Source organism: Pteropus vampyrus, unplaced genomic scaffold (assembly GCF_000151845.1).
Source record: "Pteropus vampyrus isolate Shadow unplaced genomic scaffold, Pvam_2.0 Scaffold67, whole genome shotgun sequence".
Taxonomy (NCBI): domain Eukaryota; kingdom Metazoa; phylum Chordata; class Mammalia; order Chiroptera; family Pteropodidae; genus Pteropus; species Pteropus vampyrus.
In genome coordinates, this window is record NW_011888848.1 from 694,425 (window position 1) to 715,355 (window position 20,931).

Consider the following 20,931-nt stretch of genomic DNA (forward strand, 5'->3'; position numbering starts at 1 on the left):
TGTTTACCTTAAGATCAGGAACAAGACAAGGATGACCATTTTCACCACTTGTATTCAACATAGTATTGGAAGTACTAGCCACAGCAATCAAGCAAGAAAAAGTAATAAAAGGCATCCAAATTGGAAAAGAAGAAGTAAAATTGTCATTACTTGCAGATGACATGATACTGTATGGAGAGAACCCTAAAGACTCCATCAAAAAACTAAATAATAAATTTAATATAAAAGGAGGATATAAAATTAATATTCAGAAATAGGTTGCATTTATATACACCAATAACCAACTATCAGAAAGAAAAATTAAGAAAACAATTCTATTTACAATTTCATCAAAAACAATAAAATACCTAGGAATACATTTAACAAAGGTAAAAGACCTATACTCAGAAAATCATTTAAGTCATTGAAGAAAGAAATTGAAGAAGACACAAATAAATGGAAGCATATACCATGCTTATTGATAGAATTAGCATCGTTAAAATGTCCATACTACCCGAAGTGATCTACAGATTCAATGCAATCTCTATCAAAATACCTATGGCATTTTTCAGAGACCTAGAAAAAATAATCTTAAAATTTGTATGGAACCACAAGACCCTGAATAGTCAAAACAATCTTGACAAAGAACAAAGTTGGAGGTATTCCACTACCTGACATGAAACTATACTAAAAGGCTATAGTAATCAAAACAGCATGATAGTGGCATAAAAACAGATATATAGATCAATAGAATAGAATAGAGAACCCAAAATAAACCCATGACTATCTGGTCAATTAACCTATCACAAAGGAGGCAAGATACAATGGGGTAAAGAGACAATTACAATGGGGTAAAGATATTCTATTCAATACATGGTGTTGGGGAACCTGTACAGATACATGAAACTATACCACTAGCAAAAGAATAAAACCAGACCACTTTCTTACTCCACATACAAGAATAAACTCAAAATTAAGTAAAGATTTTAACGTAATACCTGAAACCATAAAACTCCTAGAAGAAAATAAACACAATAAACTCTTTGACATTTCTCTTAGTAATATTTTTTTGGATATGACTCCTTGGGCAAGGGAAACAAAAGAAAAAATAAACAAATGAAACTACATTAAACTAAAAAGTTTTTACATAGCAAAGGAAACCATGAACAAAATGAAATGACAACCCAAATGGAAGAAGATATTCAAGAATGATATATTCAGTAAGGGGTTAATATCCCTAACACCAAGAAACAAACAATCTGGTTAAAAAACAAGCAAAGGACCTGAATAGACATTTCTCCAAAGAGGACATACAGTTGCCCAATAGACATATAAAAAGATGCTCAACACCACTAATCATCAGAGAAATGCAAATTAAAACCACAATTAAAATCACCTTATACTTGTCATGATGGCTATCATAAACAAATCAACAAACAGTAAATGTTAGCAAGAATATAGAGAAAAGAGAATCCTTGTGCACTGCTGGTGGGACTGCAAATTGGTGCAGCCACTATAAAAAAAAACAGTATGGAGGTTCCTCAAAAAATAGAACTACCATATGATACAGCAATTCCAATTCTGGGTATTTTTCTGAAGAAATCCAAAACACTAATTCAAAAAGATATAGGCATCCATATTTTCACTGCAGCATTATTTACAATAGCCAAGATACGGTAGCAACCTAAGTGTCCATTGATAGACAACTAGATAAAGAAGTGGTACATATATACAATGGAATATTACTCAGCCATAAATACAAATGAAATCTTACCATTTGTGACAACATGGATGGACCTAGAGGGTATTATGCTAAGTGAAATAAGTCAGAGAGAGAAAGACAAATACCATATGATTTCACTCATGTGTGGAATCTAAAAACCAAACAAAAAGAAACAAACTCATAGATAGAGAGGACAAACTGATGGTTGCCTGATGGGAGAGGGGTTGTGGGGAATGGGTGAAAAAGGTGAAGAGATTAAGAAGTACAAATCGGTAGTTACAAAATAGTCACAGAGATGTAAAATACATAGGGAATATAGTCAATAATATTGTAATAACTATGTATGGTGTTAGGTGGGTACTAGACTCACAGGGGCATCACTTTGTAAGTTATATAAATATCTAACTACTATGCTATACACCTGAAACTAATATAATGTCGAATGTCAAGTGTAATTTTAAAAAATTTTAAATATTATGTTTACAAAAAAAGGGAAGACATTGTGTTTGTTTTCAGATGACATGATTATCCATATAGAAAATCTGAAAGAATCAACAGCAACACCACCAAAAATCCCTCTTGGAACTAATAAGCAATTATAACAAAGTTGCGGGATACAAGATTAATATATAAAAATCAATCTCTTACATACTAGCAATAAACAAGTGGAATTTGAAATTAAAAACACATCACTATTTACATTTTCACCTAAAAACTGAAATACTTAGGTATAAATCTAACAAAATATATACAATCTGTATATGAGGAAAACTACACAAGTCTGATATAAGATATCAAAGAACTAAATATATGAAGAGATATTCCATGTTCATGGATAGAAAGACTCAATATTGTCAAGGTATCAGTTCTTCCCAAATTTATCTATAGATTCAACACAATTCCAATCAAAATTTCATGCAAGTTATTTTGTGCGTATCAACAAAGTGATTCCAGGATTTATATGAACAATCAAAAGATCCATAGCCAACTCAGTATTAAAGAAGAAAGTAAAAGGATTGACACTACCCAACCTTAGGGCTTCTTAAAAGCTACGGTAGTCAAGACAGTATGGTATTGGCAAAAATATTGTTGAATAGATCAAGGGAACAGAATAGAGAACCTAGAAATAGACCCACATAAATATAGTTAACTTATCTTTGATAAAGGAGCAAAGGTAATCAATGGAGCAAAGACAGTCTTTTCAACAAATGGTGCTGGAAGAACTGGACATTCATATGCAAAATAACAAATCTATATTCAGACTTTACATCCTTCAAAAAAATTAACTCAAAGTGAAATATAAAATACAATAAAACTCCTAGAAGATAACATGGGAGAAAACCTAGATGACATTTAGATAAAATAAAAGGTACAGTCCTTGGACTTCATTAAAATTAAAAACATCATAAAAAATAAATTTATTTTAAAAAATTTCATAATAAAAACGCATAAATAAAAAAAAAATTAAAAACCTGCATTCCGAAAGACAATGCCAAGGGAATGAGAAGACAAGCCACACATTAGGAGAAAGTTTTGCAAAAGAGATCTGATAATGAATTGTTATCCAAAACATACAAAGAAATCATACAAACAACAATAAGAAAATGAACATCCTGCTTAAAAATGGGCCAAAGACTTGAACAGACACTTCACCAAAGAAGATATACATGGTAAGTAAGCATTTGAAATCATGTCAATAGACAATTCAAAATTAAAACAATAATGAGATATGACTACACTAGCTATTAGGATGGACATAATCCAAAACACTGATGAGAATGTGGAGCAATAGTAACTATCATTCACTGCTTCTGTGAATGCAAAATGGCACAGCCACTTTGGAAGAAAGGTGGCCAGTTTCTTACAAAACTAAACATACTCTTACCTTACGATCCAGCAATCATGCTCCTTGGTATTTACCCAAACGAACTGAAAACTATGTCCACCCAAAAACTTGCACACAGATATTTATAACCACTTTATTCATAATTGTAAAAACTTGGAAACATCCAAGAAGCCCCTCAGTTGGTGAATGAATAAAAAAACTGTGATGCATCCAGACCATAGAATATTATTCAGCACTAAAAAGAAATGTGCTATCAAGCCATGAAAAGACTTGGAGAAAACTTAAATGCATACTACTAAGTTAAGGAGGCCAATCTGAAAAGGCTGCATATTGTATGGTTCCAACTGTAAAAGGTTCTGGAAAGGCAAAACTATGGAGACAGAAAAAGATCAGTGGTTGCCATGGGTTGGGGGAGGGGGAGAAATGAATAGGCAGAATACTGAGGATTTTTGGTCAGTGAAATGATTCTGTATGATGCTACAGGATGGACAAATGTCATTACACATTTGTCAAAACCTATAAAATGTGCAACACCAAGAGGGAGCCCTAATGTCAACAATGGACTTCAAGTGATGATGATGTGTCAGCGTAGGTGCATAGACTAACAAAGGGACCACCCTGGGGCTTGACAGTGGGGGAAGCGGTGGGGAGGGGAACAAAGAGTATACAGGAACTCTGTACTATCTGTTCAATCTTGCTATGAACCTAGAATTACTCTAAAAAATAAAGTCTAATTAAAAAAGAGTTAAGAACTGTACAACAATACACACTTGTGTTCATGATTTCCAGGCCCACTTCTTAACCCAATAACGTCAGATTAAGCATTCAAGTTCCTAAAGTGAAGTATTAAAAGTTTAAAAAGAATATACAAAACTAAAAGCCCTCCTAGGCAACTTCTAATGATCATTTATTTACACTCCTGCTAGAAAAGCTTAGACATGGTTCTCCAAAGCCTTCTTGGTCTTTTGGTTATTTCAAAAGATTAAGACAAGGCTTCTCCCCATATATGCCCCATAGTTAAAGGGAAACACAAAGAGAATTGCATAGCTGTGTTTCTTACCTTTCTTGGGACACCGTACATCATATGTTACTTTATTAATGACAACTTTAAAATCATTCATTAGCAAAATTTCCATCAAGGTTGAACCTGCAATCTCGCTGCCATCTGAAAGAAAGTAATGCAAAAATATGTCCTTTTTTTTAGAACAGTAAGAACCATTTTCCAACATATAGAGAACTACTAACCCAGGTCATTACAATATGGTAGTGGACATCTGCCATTTGGGGGGCTCCCCATACCCAATGCTGTTCCCACTGGGAGGTGTCCTCCCTTGTTCTACTATCCATTCCAATGGACCAAGCAGAGCAGGCAGGTGCTTCCTCTCCCTCCCTCTGTCAGCTGGACTGGGATCCAGACTGATGTCCCTGGTAAGACGACCGCATCTTCAGACAGTCATGCAAAGATTCAGGGCAGGTGGGAACTCTTCACAGCAAGACCAGAGTAGCTGAGGGGGCAGTTGTGGGGTGGGGGTGTCACAGCAGAGCTCATGAGGCTGTTCCGGGGCCAACCGGGTCTCTGAGGTGTCCTCTCCCGGTTCCTGCCCTCTTCTGAGCCTGGCTTTCCATCAGTCACAATCTCAAGAGTCTGCTAACACACCCCTTGCCGGAGTCCGTTTCTGTTGCTTACAGCCAAGCCTACTGGTATGTAGAGGCACACAGGTAGGAACATTTTCAAAAGCCTGCCTTGCTCTTGTTTTTAATTTTTAGAGGTGTTTGATTTGTTAGTTGAAACTTGGTGGCCAAACAGCACTACAAACTACCACACACACAGGACCCCTTGCTTTTCTAGCTTGGGAAACATGAAAAGAGGCAAAGCCGAGAAAGGTGGGGGTGGCAGGGAAAGTAACAGACATAATTAAACCTAAGGAGTAAATGTGCATTTCCGTGGTTTATTTTAGGAAGTGGGGGTGGGGTGAGAAGTAGGAGAGATTCTAACAGCAATTAAAATTTCATAAAAACACTTCAGAAAAAAACCTCTCTTGGAAAATTTTAACCTCAGCGCGTTTTGCACAGCTTCTCATATAGCCTAGTTTGTGTTATTACACTTTTGAACTAAAGTTAATGTAGCCCAGGTGTTAAGAAAGCAAACTCACCGAACGAGATGCAAACAACTGGCTCTGGGTATGAGTTTCTCTATCATTACTCCTTCAGAACGGTCCCCTTATAACTACATGTTATGAAGTCCAGGATGAGAATGTTCTCCTGGCCTGCCATTTGCTTGGCTATATTCAACCAGAGCTATTTCAGCTATATTAATATGTGCGATGGCAGAAATACTGCTGGTAAAATCAGGAAGCCCCTGGTTGCCTGCCTCCTGTCTGGCTCTTTGTAGTTCTTTTGTTCCAGAGGCAGTCAGTCAAGTCTGCACCTGAGTCTGTTTCTAGAATTTGGCTGTTTGGGTTCCTGTTCATCAGTTGGGGTGAAATCATTTTCCCTGGAACTGCCAAATAATTCAACCCACACTATGGGCAAAACTGTGACAAGCTTAGAATACGCCTTTCATGCCCAAATTAAATGCAGGCAAATTCCACCCACAGAGCCTCATTTTAAAAAGATCAGCAACACACTAATCATTTTATCTGACTTAGCAAGTGTCATTTAAAAATTTACCTTTAAATGACTTCAAACCAGGTCCTTAAAATAGTACTATAAAAACAACTACATATGATTTCTCAGTTGAAGTACTACATTATCCTTCATACTAATGGAAGAACAGCAAAAGATTGACGTGAAACACTTTGGAGAAGAGCTAATGATATCGTGTTGAATTTTTCACCTATCCTTGGGCAAGTATTCATTTAAATCCCAATAAAGTGTTTTCACTTGGTCTAAAAGCTCTCTTTCTCTAACATTTCAAGTGTTTTTATTTGTTTGTTTATGTTTCGAAGTCACTCAATTTTTAGAAATAAGCAGGGTACACATCCATCATTGCTTTAACCTCTCTTATTTCATTCATTTAACAAGTATGTATTGAGTACACACTACCTACCAGGCAAATACTGTGCTTAAGGTTTGCATCCACCTGCTCCTAGAAGCTTAGGATGGCAGGCCCTGGGGAAGGCCCACGGGTGTTCAGTGCTCCTGTGACTCGGGGGAATGTGTCTAGTTCATTAGAACTAGATGGAGTATTAGGCCATTGTGGCCACAGGACTAAAACCCTATTCCCTGACTGGTTTTATCAGGAAGAAAGCTCCCCTTCCAGTTAAATATAAAGCCCTCACAATAACCTACGAGGCTTTCCCCAATCTGCCACTCACCTCTACTTCCACCCAGCTCCCTTTTTTGCAGCCAGAGAGTTGGCTCCCACCTCAGGGCCTCTGCCTGGAGAGGTCTTCTGCCCTCTACAGAGCTCTCTCACCTCTTCCAGGTCATCACTCAAATGTGACCTTAGGGAGCAAGCACCTCCCCCCACAACTCACACATTCTCCCCACCTCATTCTGCTTTATTTTTCTCCGTAACACTTATTATCTAATATTTTATATATTTTATTTCTTTACCTTGTTTCTTTCTCCTTCTAAAATGTACGCTCCATAAGAGCTTGAGTTTTTATCTCTGTTGTTCTTTGCTCTACCCCTAGCAACTAGAACAGTACCTGGCATATGTTAGGCATTCAATAAATATTTGTTGAGTAAATAAATTCTTTAATCTCCATTTTTCCAACTTCCATATCTACCCTTTATTAGTTCTGAACTTGAATAGAGAAGAACGTCTATTTCCTTTTCAAAACTGCAACAGTATCCAACTTTTAAATAAGTATTTTAATCATCTAATAGTACCATAAAATAATAATGCAAATTTATTCATTTACCTATCCATTGTAGGCTCTGTAGGTTGAGCTTGGGTAAACAATCATTTATTCTATTTTAGGAACAGTAGGTCTAAGACCATTTCAGACGACAAGGACATAAAAGCTATATTTTAAATGTATAATGTCTAAATGATTAACCACATGTGCTCGTATTAATAAATATACACATATTCTTCCTGAGGAGAACTAATTCTGTCAAAAAACATACTAGACTGTAATTGCCTCATAACAAAGATAAATGCACTGTTTGTGTATTTTAATTACTCACTGGCTATTTTAATCATTGAAACTGCATTTCATTTTATTATTCAAATTTTGCTGAAAATTACACATTAATGCCTGTGTCATTAAGATTTTTTCATAGAAAAGTTTTCAGGCTAAGTTTATGAAATAAAATTGCAACTTAATGGACTAATAAAATTTATTCCATTAATATTTATTCACTAGTTAATTTTTTTATATTACTGATTATAAAAATGAAGTACTCAGTAAAGACAAACCATTTATTATATAAAGTATTAAAGAATCAACTTCTTTCCAAAAAAGTAAATAACTAAAGATTCAGAAAAAGAAAAAGACAGAGCCGAACAAAATATACATATATACCTGCTGTGAAGATGGCTGCTGTTTTGACACCTTTATCTTCATTTTGTAGGTCCTGAAGGAATGAACCAACTGTTGATGACATTGGTTTGACTACAAACTGACAGCGCTCTTTTCTGGATGGCAAAGTAAGTGTTATCAAAGGAAGGCCATGTCTGTAACTAATAGTTATTTCTGTTAAGAAAAAGAATATAATGTAGAAATGGATAAATTTTACTTTATAAAAATAACTTTAAAATACAAAAATTCTAAAAGAAGTGCTTAAACGTGAAATTCATAAATCTGTAATCATTTGCATGGCTCTTACAGTGCCTTCGCCATACTACGGTTTACTTATTTCCTTATCATTCTATGATGTTTTGTTATAGCATGTACCACACTTTATTATAATTATCTTAGAGTCTTCCTAGGTCAAGAGTTAAGCTCTTGAGGGCAAAAACTGCTTCTAATTCATCTATAATTCCTCTGACTGCTGGGTAGGAGATTGCCAAAAGACATCAGAGATATTATAGGAACAGAAAGGGAGGAATTGAACAGAGCCAGGTATAGGGTGGCATGGGGTGGGGGAAACACAAGAAAAGTCTGTTTTGCTCAAAACTCATATTTCTCACCTTGTTAGGAAGAATGGAAATAAATTAGCATAGGAACCAAACAAAGAAGTGCTAAGAAAGCTTACCATCAGGTGGCACCACTGTACTATAAAGATGTGATTGACAGTATTTCAGATTTCCACACAGCTTCACACACAAAACCTGCAAGAAAGATTATTTTTTCTTTCAGAAAAAGGGATAAAGTTAAAATAAGTATCTTTACCTGAAGATTCCTTTTAACCTTATATAGCAACAAGCACAATGAAAAATTCAGGTTCCCGTAGGCATCCAGGTAAGCCCTCAGAGAAGCTCACTAAATCTTTCCGGCTGCACGTCAGCATGCTGCTGAGGTGACACCAGGACAGTGTTCTCAAGCTGAGGTGTGAGAACTCCTGAAAATCCTAGAGGTCCGTGAGAATTTTTAAATTGGGTCCTTCCTTTTAGGTGATCATCTAAAATAAATGGATATAGTATATTCTGGATATTTGCCTCTCAAAGTACGGGCCCTGAACTGGAAGCATCAGCATGCCCTAGGAGTTGATTAGAAATGCAGAATCACAGACCAAGCCCGGAAGGACTGAGCTTGAATATGCATTTTAACAAGATCCCCAGGTGATCCTCACGCATGTTAGACTTTGATAAACACTGCTCTACCAGACTGTGTTGACCAGTATGGTAGTCACTGGCCACAGGTGGCCATTTAAATTTAAATTTAAATTAATTAAAATTAAATAACACTAAAAATTCAGTTTCTCAGAGTCACCATTGACACATTTCAAAAGCTCCACAGCTCCCTGTGCTGAGTGCTACTATATTAGACGGCACAGGAAGAGAACATTTCCATCACTGCAGAAAGTTCTGCTAGATGGTTTCTGGTTTCTCTAGGGCATTTTGCTTGTGTTTTTCTACTTTTCATGAAAAGGTCTGTTTTAGTCTTCCTTTTCTACCACTTTAGAAACCGCAGATTGAGCGGTTTAAGTGTTTAACACGCAAACAGACTTCATTATAACTTTTCTAACAAAGTCTCAAGGTTTTCATTATCTTCGCCCTTGCCCTGTGCCCGACAAGGGTATTCACATGGTCTAGGGATCCACTGCTAGGTCCAGAACATCTGAACGGTTGCCTGTCTACGGAGCATGTTTTCAGAGTTTGCACTGGTGTCTGTAACTACAGTTGTACTGGCTGCTTAATACCAAAGGCCAAATGACATCATGGTGCAGTCGGTGTGTGAACAGAGACAGAACTGGGGTGGCAGAAGGAAAGGGCGCTGAAGAGCCGGTTCGCAGGCATCTGGAGCTCAAAAGAACTTGTGCCAGAGGAATTAGTACCAGAGTCACACCACGGTAGCTGTTTCATACTGATCCAGCTTTTTAAATGCATCACTTTGCAGTAATTTATTAACAAAAAACTTGCCAGTAATTTTGCAATGAAGAATTCTTTTATAAATTGCATTTTTTAAGTTTTCATTTGTGTGAGGGTACATTATTAAATTTAAGTAATAAATAGTTAAAAATGCTTTCACTGCTAGAAAAAATAAAATGACATAGACTCAATGTTTCATTATGCTCAAAATCGAAACAATCTCATTAATAAGTAAAACATTCAAATGCGTATTTCTGGTGTTAAGCATAACCTAGGTAATTAGTTTCCAAAAAACATCACCTGTCACATTAACTTCAGACTGTCATTTGAATTTTATTTTAAAAATATAATTCACTACTAAGATGAGAAAAAACCTATTTCTTAAAATAGATACAACTCTCAATAAATAAATATATGTCGTAGAGTTCTCCAAGTTTGATAATGGATATTACGATATTGTCTATTACTTTTTGTGAAGTTACATATAACTGAAAAAAAATGGATCCATTTGAAAATTAATTCTCTACCAATATATATCTTTTACAATATTTAATGATATAAATGATTCTCCATGTGTACAGGCTAAATAGAAAAATGTAGGAGGTAAAAGTTAAAGTCCCTCCTTTTACTTCTCTACAATTCCACAACTTTCCCCAGAGGTAATCACTGTTGGTGACAAAGACCCTCTCCTTGACCAAACTTTGGTCAGGCTTCTATAAGCCTCAGTAAGCCCCATCCTTGGGCATGTTCTCCAACAGACCAGTTTTAGCAAGAATCTTGTCAAGTTGGTTTAGCCAGAATCCCCCACTGACACAGAGAAGAGGCATAAGAACTACACAAATTGACTAAATATTAAACCAAGTTGTATTCAGAGCCTGCAATGTGCTGCCAGACCACGGGGAACCTACAGAACAAAGGAAGATTCCTGCTGAGATTGCTAACAAACTGTTTACCCATCCCTTAACGTAGCATACCCATATCATGAAAGGAAAACAGGAAAACAAAATCTTGAAGCTGTACCCTACACAACACAAACCCAACCTTTCGTTCCCCATGGCCAGACCACAGGGAACTTGCAGAACAAAGGCTGACATGTGTTTAATGCTGCATACCCATACCATAAAAAAAACAAAACAAAACAGGAACTTTAAGCTGTAATTCATAGAAACTACAAACCACATATAAAGTGGAGTCTCATTCTCTGGCTCTGAGAGATCATGTCTATGTGTTACTGCTTCTCTAATAAACTTTACTTCTGTCTCTAACTCTGGCTTGTGCTTGAATTCTTTCCTGCATGAAGTCAAGGACCCTCTCTCTCTTGGGAATAGGGCTTGAGTCCCCACTCAGGGAGATTCATCCCATCCTGCATCACCACCATCGGTACCTGATCAAATTCTTCATCCTCTACCATACTCCAGGTATCATTTGATCACCCTCGTCTGCCTTCAGCAAGAATCCTGTTAGCAAAGAATTCCCCTACCCTCTTAGTCATTTTCCATCCACCAAATACTCCCACTGTTTCTCAGATATAAATCCCCACTTTTTCTTGTTGCATTTGGAGTTGAGCCCAATCTCTCTCACCCACTGCAAAACTGCACTATTGTGGTCCCCTGAATAAAGTCTACCCTCCTCTTCTTCAACAAATGTCATCAATAACTTTTCCTTTAACAATGGTTTGGTGTGTCTCCTTCCAGACTTTCTCTAAATATTACTATCTTTATATATGAGTTAAATTGTATGCTAGAGTCTGTAGAAAGCTAAAGACAGTTGATGCATCAGGCTCCTCAATACTGACAATAATAATAATAAATCCTCATCATAAAGTACTTATCATTTAATGGGAACTTTCTGCTCTACTACACAGGAATCACTTTAAGAGGCATCCACTAGACATGAGGAAATGCAGAGAGAAGGCAGAGTGGCCAGATAAAACTCTCAGGGCTTTCTCAAGTGTTTGCATGACTAACAATCACCTGGGGGGCTTCCTTAAAACGCAGACTCATGGACTCCACCCCTCAGAGATTTTGGACCTACTAAATCTGAGGTAGGGGTGTGAGAATTTGCATTTTTAATAAGCCCCAAGGTTATATGAAATTGCAGATAAAGGGTAGCTGGGCTCTTGTGAACCCTCCTTGGCTTTCACGGCACTTAAATGTCTGCACATGATCATTTTTAATTCCAGATTTTAGTGCTGAGTCAAGGGTTACTGCCTCAAATGATACTCAGTATCAGGTCAAAAAGATGACCAAGGCTTCTTTCATCACGTATCTTTCCTAAATACAGTTTTAATCACTCTGCACCCTTGCATAAAATCCCTTAGCCATCATCAGCTTATATGAAGTAGAAAGAATAAAGAGCCTACACTTGAAAAGAAGGGGATTCTAAATTCAATTCAGCCACTTAGTAGCTCAGAGATTGAAAATAAGTCATAGAACAGACCACTCTCTGCTTCCGTTTTCTCAAGAGTTAGGTGGCAATAACATTTATGTTGTAAGGTAACATAAAGCTTAAACAGAACAAAGTGCTAAACTCAAGCGCACTTCTGTAGCTTTATCACTTACTGTTCCCTGAAGCAGGAACTTGAGCCCCAGGCAAATGAGATTGGTGCCATTAAAGTGATTTCTTTATCCACTTCTGCCTAACAAATCCTGTCATCCCCTCAAGGTCCAGCTCAAAAGCCATTTCCTCTTCCTGTGGGTCATGATGGTCTACTGGAAAGAGCACAGGCTTTGCTTTCAGAACCAAGATGGACTCCCAGCTATACTGGCTACTGTGATCTCTGACGGGCAGATGGTTCAGGAAGAAATGAGTTGTGAGAAAAAGAAGGGAACAAGTTTGGTGTGTAGGGGGAGGGCGGGGGTAGGAAGGAACCGGGGCTCTAGTTAGAAGACTACAGAAGAGGAAATATCAATATGGGAGAGATCTGTTTGAGCTTCAGAGTAAAAGGGAGATGGCCATTGGTAGAAAGATGTATAACAACCACACACTGGGGTCTGTTAACAAGATCAGGCTGCTTCCAGAGCTATGTCACAATTCAGATTTAATATCTTTATTATTATTATTAATAAAACAAAGATGCAATTTCCATTCAAGATTCCATTCAAGATTAAGAGAACCCTGAGCTCCATGTTCAAAAACAACATATGTATTTCCATGTACCAAAAACAAAAGAGAAAGCAGCACGGTGGCATGAGAGGACCCCAAGGTCTCCCCTTGAGATTGCACCAAGTCAGAAAGCTATAATTCAATATAGGATTCCCTACTCGACACAAAAAATAGGTCTGAAACATCACGCAGAGACATCTGAAGGTGTAACTGCACACAGATTTCACTTCCTTAAGATAACCTTTTCTCTGATTCGAGCTGGCTTTGCCTAATTTACTGGCACTGTGACCAGTCTTTTCTGCTGGTATCCTTCCACGTTTGTATGTCTACTCCCTTAATCATTAAGCCTTAGGACATATGGATCTGGCCAGTGTCAAATCTTTTAAGAATAAAGCAGCAGGTCTATGGATCATGAGAACAATAAGTTTTAATGTAGGGAGGAGGCAAGAAAATAAAAATGTTAATCAAGCTACATTCAGAGACTGCAATATGCTGATCAGCCCTGCAGCCAGGCCAGCAGTTTTGAACAAAGGAAGATTTCTGCTGGGATTGCTAACAACTCATTTCCCCTCGCCTGTGGAAGGGGAAACAGGAACAACAGAGTCTTTAAGTGGAGCCACACACAAATAAATTCATTCATTCCCTATGGCTAAAACCCTGAGGAATCTATGGATTAAAGGCTGGGACCAGCCAGCAAGCCTTTCAGGCTACAGACTTTTCCCCTTCCCCTTCCTCACTGTATGTCCATATCAAAGGAAATGGGTAAACAAAGTCTTTAAACTGTAAATCGCAGGAACTAAAGAATGATATGTAAATTGAATTCTCTGAACACTGGGGGTCCCTCTCACTCTCTGCCTCTGAGAGGAGCCCATGCTCTGTGGAGTGTTACCCCTTTTCTAAATTTACTTTTGACCCTAACTTTGGCGTGTGTGTTGAATTCTTTCTACACTCTCCGCTAAAGGACCCTCTTCTCTCAGTGCAGGGCTTGGTGTCCCTCCACCTCGGAGAAATTTATCCTCTCCTACATCAGTTTCATGAGAACAATAAGTTTCAGTTAAACTAAGGAAAACGTCTTGGCCTCAGGTGTGGTTCAGCCCCAGACCCATCACAGAGGAACAGCTCAACTGACCAGTCTGGAGGACACCATAGCTGATTCCAGAACCAGACATGACCATCAATTACCCCAGCCCCATCCAGTCAGCAGCACCCATGACCCAACTCCCTTAGTTTCCATGATTAATAAATTTTCCCCTCAAGACACCTGGGAAGCCAAGCCTTTGAGCTCACCAGAGTCTCTGCGACGTGGCAATTCTCTAAAATAAACCTCTACTTTCTTTGCTGCAAAACGTCTCTCACTGGATGACTTAGATGCTCACAGGCAGATGTACCTCTTTGCTCTGGTAACGAAGGTGGGCAAGGATGCAGGATGGGAAAGGACAAGGACAGAGACAGCAGCTGCACACAGCCCTGTGCTTGCCCCGGCCCTAGCTGACAGGATAGCAATGAAGGGCTGGGGTGCAAAAATATCATCGAGCTCCAAAGCCCCCCAGCATCAGAGGAAGAGCAGAACCCAGGACATGGGAACTCACTCCCTGGCTCTTGCTTTCTCTCACTCATGTAATCTTCCTTATATTCCCTTCTTCATTCCAAAGCATAAAAGAAACTGCAAAAGCTCATCCTGGGAAGCAGTTTTCTCAGCCTGTTGAGCTCTTGCTTCTAGGCGTGTCCCTTGTTTGGCTCAAATAAACTCTAATAAACTCTTAGAAATTTTTTTCTACATGTTCGGACATTCTTAAGTCAAGACTAAATAAATTCTAAAATACATTCTTTAACACGTGTTCATTTATATAACTGTATGAGAGTCCTGATTTTTTACCTGTCTCTAAAAATTATCTTTTAACAGTCCAGAACAGAAGTAACAGAGTTTGTCTCTTTTGGAGTAGGAGAGATCAAAAGTAGCCCAGGGCAAAATCAAGCCAAGCCTTCCAGTGATCAGATGACTTGCTCTGTGACATCTCCAACATCACTGCAACATATCAGGACAAGGACCTTAAGGTGTAATTTAAGAACTGATTCTGGGCTTGGCTCACAGAAGCCCAGTTGGAGATAATATAAAATTACTAGCTAAAATGGGTAAGTATAGAATGGAGGATAAACTGCTATTAATAGTCTGCAATCCAAAATTCTAATATATGAGAAATATAATGCTCAGGAAGAACCAACAGATGTATTTTTAAGGTTAATTCCACTTGTGGAAGATAAAAATCAGAGAGTCATCCAAATCTGAATTTAACATTGATTATATTTAGGGTCTTCAAAGAGAGTAAAGAGAGAATTTGCTTCTAGGAAATGAACAAGAAATTATCATACTAAAACTGGCAGAAATGAAACAAAAATTAGTTACTGCGATCAACTAATTAAGAGTCCTAGAATTGAAAAAAAAAATCTACGTACACATAAATTCTCCCACCTTAATGAACTAAATAAATCCTAAATTGGATGAGTTCAATAGAAAAAAAAAATTAATTTTTTTAGACGATATTTCACCCAGGTGCAGCACAGAAAAATATAGAACCTTTCAGAATACAAAAAACAACTAATTCTCATACAGTGCTGTCAAGAATGTAAAATGATACAACCATCAGGAAAACGTTTGGCAGATTCTTATAGAGTTAAACATACAGCTTCCATGTGACCCAGCAATCCTGCTCATAGTGATTTACCCTAGAGAAATGAAAACACGTTCACACAACCTGCATAAATGTTATTTCATTTCCTCCCACTCCCTGGGAGAAGGAAGGGACTTGGTCTAGTTCATCGCTGTATCTATAGCACCTGGAATAATACCTGACATATAATACAGGGGCTCAAAAAATATATATTAAATAAATGTATGAATATCTTCAAGGTGTTAAAAGAAAGTAACTATCAACCTGTTGGAGGAGGCGATACCTGACGGAGGAAATTGGATGCTTAGACAACTTTGTTAGAGGAAGGAGAATTTATTGCTGGCAGAATGTGTAAGGCTTTAAACAGCACAAAAGCACAAATTGGTCCTGGTTAGATTTCTTACAGCTTGTATACCTCTGCGGTGCCCATGCAAGGGGCGCATGATTCCTTTGTCTGAGGTTCTATGTACACTTTGTGACTCAGGATGGGGAGGAGGAGTTTTGGTGGGGAATGTAAGGGGGAATTCCCACACCACCTGTCCTATCTATTTACAGATTGTTTCTCTAGTAGGTGTTTCCAGAAGGCCATTTAAAGATCTATAGGGTGTGGTTAATCTATAACTGGCCGAGTCGGTCATTTCTGCGAGCCCTTCCCTTCACATTTCTCAGATGCCTCCTCTCCTCTCTTAAACCTAGAACTCAGGAAAATTACTTTAGGTTGAAGGAAATGAAGAGAATTTCAGATATACAGAGATCATAGCTTCTTTATCACAGATCTTAGTTAAGGAACTTTTTCAGAAAGAAGGAAACTAAATCCAGATGGAAGCAGAATGCAAAAAACACTGTTATGGGCTGAATTGTGTCCCCTCAACCCCGAATTCACACGTTGAAGTCCTAATTCGCAGTACCTCAGGACTTGACTGTATTTTAAAGAGGTAACTAAGATAAATGAGATACAGCCATTATGGAAAACAGTCGGGAGGTTTCTCAAAAAATTAAAAACGGATATACCTTTTGACTCAGCAATTGCACTTCCAGGTATTTATCCAAAGAAAACCAAAACAATAATTTGTAAAGATCTATGCACCCTTATGTTCACTGCAGCTCTATTCCCAATAGCCAAGATATGGAAGCAACCTAAATGCCCATCAACAGAAGATTGGATAAAGAAGTTATGGTTCATATATACAATGGAATATTACTCAGACATTAAAAAAAAATGAAGTCCTACCATTTGCAATGACATGGATGGACCTAGAGGTTATTATGTTGAGTGAAATAAGTCAGAGAAAGATAAATACCATATGATTTCACTTACATGCAGAATCTAAAGAACAAAAAAGAACAAACTAATTAAAAACAGACTCACAAATATAGAGGACAACCTGGTGACAGCCAGAGGAGAGGGAGATTGGGGAGCTGGGAGAAAGGGGTAAAGGTTAAAGAAGTACAAATTAATAGTTGATAGATGGCCACGGGGATGAGGAGCACAGCATATGGAATGCAGTGAGCAGTAATATAATGGCTAGGTGGAGAGCCAGAGGAGAGAGAGAGCAATTAGAGGAACTGTTTTATAAACTATGTAAATGTCTAACCAATGTGCTGTATACTCGAAATAATAAAATAAAATTTTAAAAAAAGATAAAATGAGGTCATGAGTATGAGCCCTAATCCAATATGGCTGGTGACCCTATAAAAAGAGGAGATTTGAACAGACGTGTATGTGCCTTCACAGAGAAAGACCATGTGAGGACACGATGAGAAGACGACCATCTCCAAGCCAAGGAGAGAGGCCTCAGAAGAAACCAACACTGCAGAAACCTTTACCTCCAATCTCTCTCTGGCTTCCAGAAGTTTTAAGAAAATAAATCTGTTTAAGCCACCTAGTCTGAGGTACTTTGGTATGGAAGCCCCAGGAAACTAATACGAACACCAAAGCTGTAAAATATGTCCATAAAAAAACTACTTATTTTAAACATGTTTTTTTTATATGTTAAAATGAGTGGGAAAATGCTAACCAATATTTGGTATGTTATATTCAATGGATTCCTAGAACATGTGAATAGCTTTGTCATGTTCAGGAGGAGGACAAAGATGATGAAAACCTTAAGACTTTGCTAGAAAAGTTATAATAATAATTAAATATGTGTTTATGTTAAACAGTTAAAGGAAACCACACAATCTGCTGTTTCTAAAGAGGTAAAAAAGAAAGAATAGAATAAACTCTTTCATGGAAAGTAGAAAAAAAAAGAAGCAAAACTTAAAAAAAATAAAGATGAGGAAAAGAAAATGTAAAAGTCATTGCGGAAACTTGGAGAATAGAGAAAATAAGCATTCACAATCCCGCCAATCTGATTTTTTTTATGCTAGCCTTTCTATAGCCTTTCTACGTTTGTATAATCATATAAGCTATTGAGAGCTGATCACTAATGTTTTATAAGATTTACTTACTTCATTAAAAACTTCTCATAAAATAATTTAAATAGCTCTATAACTACTTATCTTACGGGTATACCAGAATTAACCACCTATGGTTAGACATTTCCATTTTATACATTACTTCTACATTTTTTTCCTTGTTAGAAAGGAATGCATGATCATTTTAGAAAATCCATAAATCAAAGACTTGCAAAAGAAAATGAAAGTCACCAATAATGCCATCGTCTAAAATTATTACAGTTAATGATGATGTATACCTTCCAGTTTATTTTCTATGAATTGTGAACACAACTGAATAATTTTTTACCATTACAGCTAAACTGATTCTAAACATCTTTGTACATAAATCTTTGATTTTTTTTTCTTTTGGGTAGGCAGCAGAATGACTGGATCATAAAATAGTAATAATTTTAGAATCCTGAAAACATATTTTCAAACTTCTTTGGGGAATATTTTCTTTGCTTTGTGTTGTTTTACTCAATACAACACCAGAATCGTAGTAGTCTGAGCCCCAACAAGCTAATCTTGTTGTTTCAGAGTCAAACTACAAGGTACATTTGGGCATCTCTGGAGCAACAAGCTTCCTGTGGGAGGCTCACTCCCAGACAGGCCACAGGTATCTCAGCTCAGTACTTCCTCAATTGAGCTCTTTCTTGTTCCTCCACAGACCTGTGCCTCTGATGAATTCACACCACTAATTACCAGTCATTAAAACTAGAGGCCTGAGAGTTACACTAAACAACTAATATTCCATAAAATCAACTGGTAGACCAGTAATTACAACTGAACTGTCACTGAGACCTACTGATTCTATTTCACACTGAGCTAGCTCTCAAATCCAACCTGTCTCCTCTAGCTCCACCTCCACCATCCTAGCTCAGATCCTCACCATCTTATCTAGATCACTGTAGTAGCTTCCTAACTGGCTTCTCCCACCAATCCATTCCAGATTAAGATCTATTCCAATCTTCTAAAATCACATAAGGTGAAACTATTTCTAGATTTAAGGCCTCTATTTGCTCTCCTTTGCAAAGAAAATAAATTCCAAACAAAATCTTCCATGAGCTGATTCCTCATTTTATCATCTCTAGCACCACCTCTATATTCCAGAGATGTGGAAGGTATTTCAGTTCCTTGAATATGGCACACTGATGAATGCTTCCTTGCCTTTGCACTCATTCCCACCTTTGCCTGGAAAGCCCTGCCCAATGTACCTATGTTGCATGGCTAACTCTTACTCATAACTCTCTCATCGTTCCACAATAACACCTACCGAATTACAGGTACTAGATCTCTTTTGATGACTCTTCTGACTTCTAGATTTATATTTTAAATCTGTCTAATGAAAATTGCATTTTATAGCACACACTAGGCAGTTATTTATCTTAATTAATACTTGTAGTCTCTCTCTGGTACTACGTGAATCATCATTGCTAAAATAAATTTTTTTTTGATCTGGGTAATCCAAGAAGAGTAGTTAATTCACATGATCAAAACAGAACAGAACAAAAACAGAAGTAATGCATACATCAGTGGCTAGCAACCAACAATAATTTCCACATACTGAGTGTAGTGTCTCAGCCGTCTTTCTCTCAGCCAGGTCACATGAACATCCCTTCTGAGCACTTGGCATTTAAGTCAGTCATCCTCTCATTCTCTGGACTGACCTCAGCAGGACTCCTGAAATTATATTCTTTTAAATATATATTTCTTTCATTCTTCCTTCCTTTAGTCTCTCCCTCCTTCTCTCCTACTTTCCTTTTTTCATTTCAATAAGAAAATGCTTTTGAGAGTAAATAATGAAGGATCACAATCTAGAGAGAAGATAGTAGACTAATATGCTTGTCCTTACAAAATATTTGAGTATACTGGCTTAAAAATACATTATTTATAATTAATAAATGAGAAGTCAGAAGAGTTCACCAAAAGAGAATAACTATATATAGCAGTTTGATTTTTTTTTTTTTTTTTTTTTTTTTTAGCAGAGAAGCAAAAAGAAATCATGAAAGCTTGGAGCTCAGTGTGACGTTCTACACAAAATCACGATGCACCACAGGATGGAAAACTAATGAACCCAAGAACAAGCTTCAAAGCAAAACATTATCTAACCAAGAGTTTACTTCCTTGGTTCACACATTTCACAGAACTCTGTATTAAGTGGTACATTAAAGAGGGTTTAAAATGATTGAGTTTTTATTCATTTTTTTATGCTTATATTTTACCCATTTTCTTCAACACTTCTTCTGCATTCTCATTTCTTCTGTGTTAAATTTTGCTCACTATAGCTTTGAACAGTGTTCTCAATGAGAACCTATGTGTGGGTAGTAAACTCTCAGTCTATGTTAATAAATTCTACAACTTCTGTCCTTTTCACTGTTGAGTTTAATCTGTTCACATCTGTTATTTCACATAAATTTGGATATCTGCCATCTTATTTTGTGCTTTCTATTTATCCCAATTTTCCTTTCCTTCTTTCTTCTTTTTGTCTTCTGATAACTTAATAGTTTGTTGTCGTTGTTTTTTTTCCATGCTCCTTTTCTCTCTCCACTGGTTTGGAAATACATGTGTATTTGTTTCTCTATCCTTTAACGTTTGCCTTGTACATTCTGAGACATTCTTACTTGGCTGAGAGTGTAAGCCATGATAAGAGTCTTAGACTTTATCGACAACAATTAAGGAATTATTTCTGCCTTATTTTTTAGAACCCCCAAATTATCATCATGACTACTGTTTTATATAGTAATTG

At 37.1% G+C, this 20,931-nt stretch overlaps 1 protein-coding gene across 1 annotated transcript in view; it reads right to left on the minus strand.

The window, feature by feature from the left end:
* MCUB (mitochondrial calcium uniporter dominant negative beta subunit) overlaps window positions 1-20,931 on the minus strand; it is a 99,639-nt gene that overhangs the window by 6,632 nt on the left and 72,076 nt on the right. The window contains exons 2-4 of the mRNA XM_011361448.2: window positions 8,697-8,772; window positions 8,024-8,194; window positions 4,609-4,713 (exon numbers count right to left, since the gene is read on the minus strand). Of these exons, the coding sequence (XP_011359750.2) occupies window positions 4,609-4,713; window positions 8,024-8,194; window positions 8,697-8,772 (352 nt within the window). The remainder of the gene's footprint in view (window positions 1-4,608; window positions 4,714-8,023; window positions 8,195-8,696; window positions 8,773-20,931) is intronic.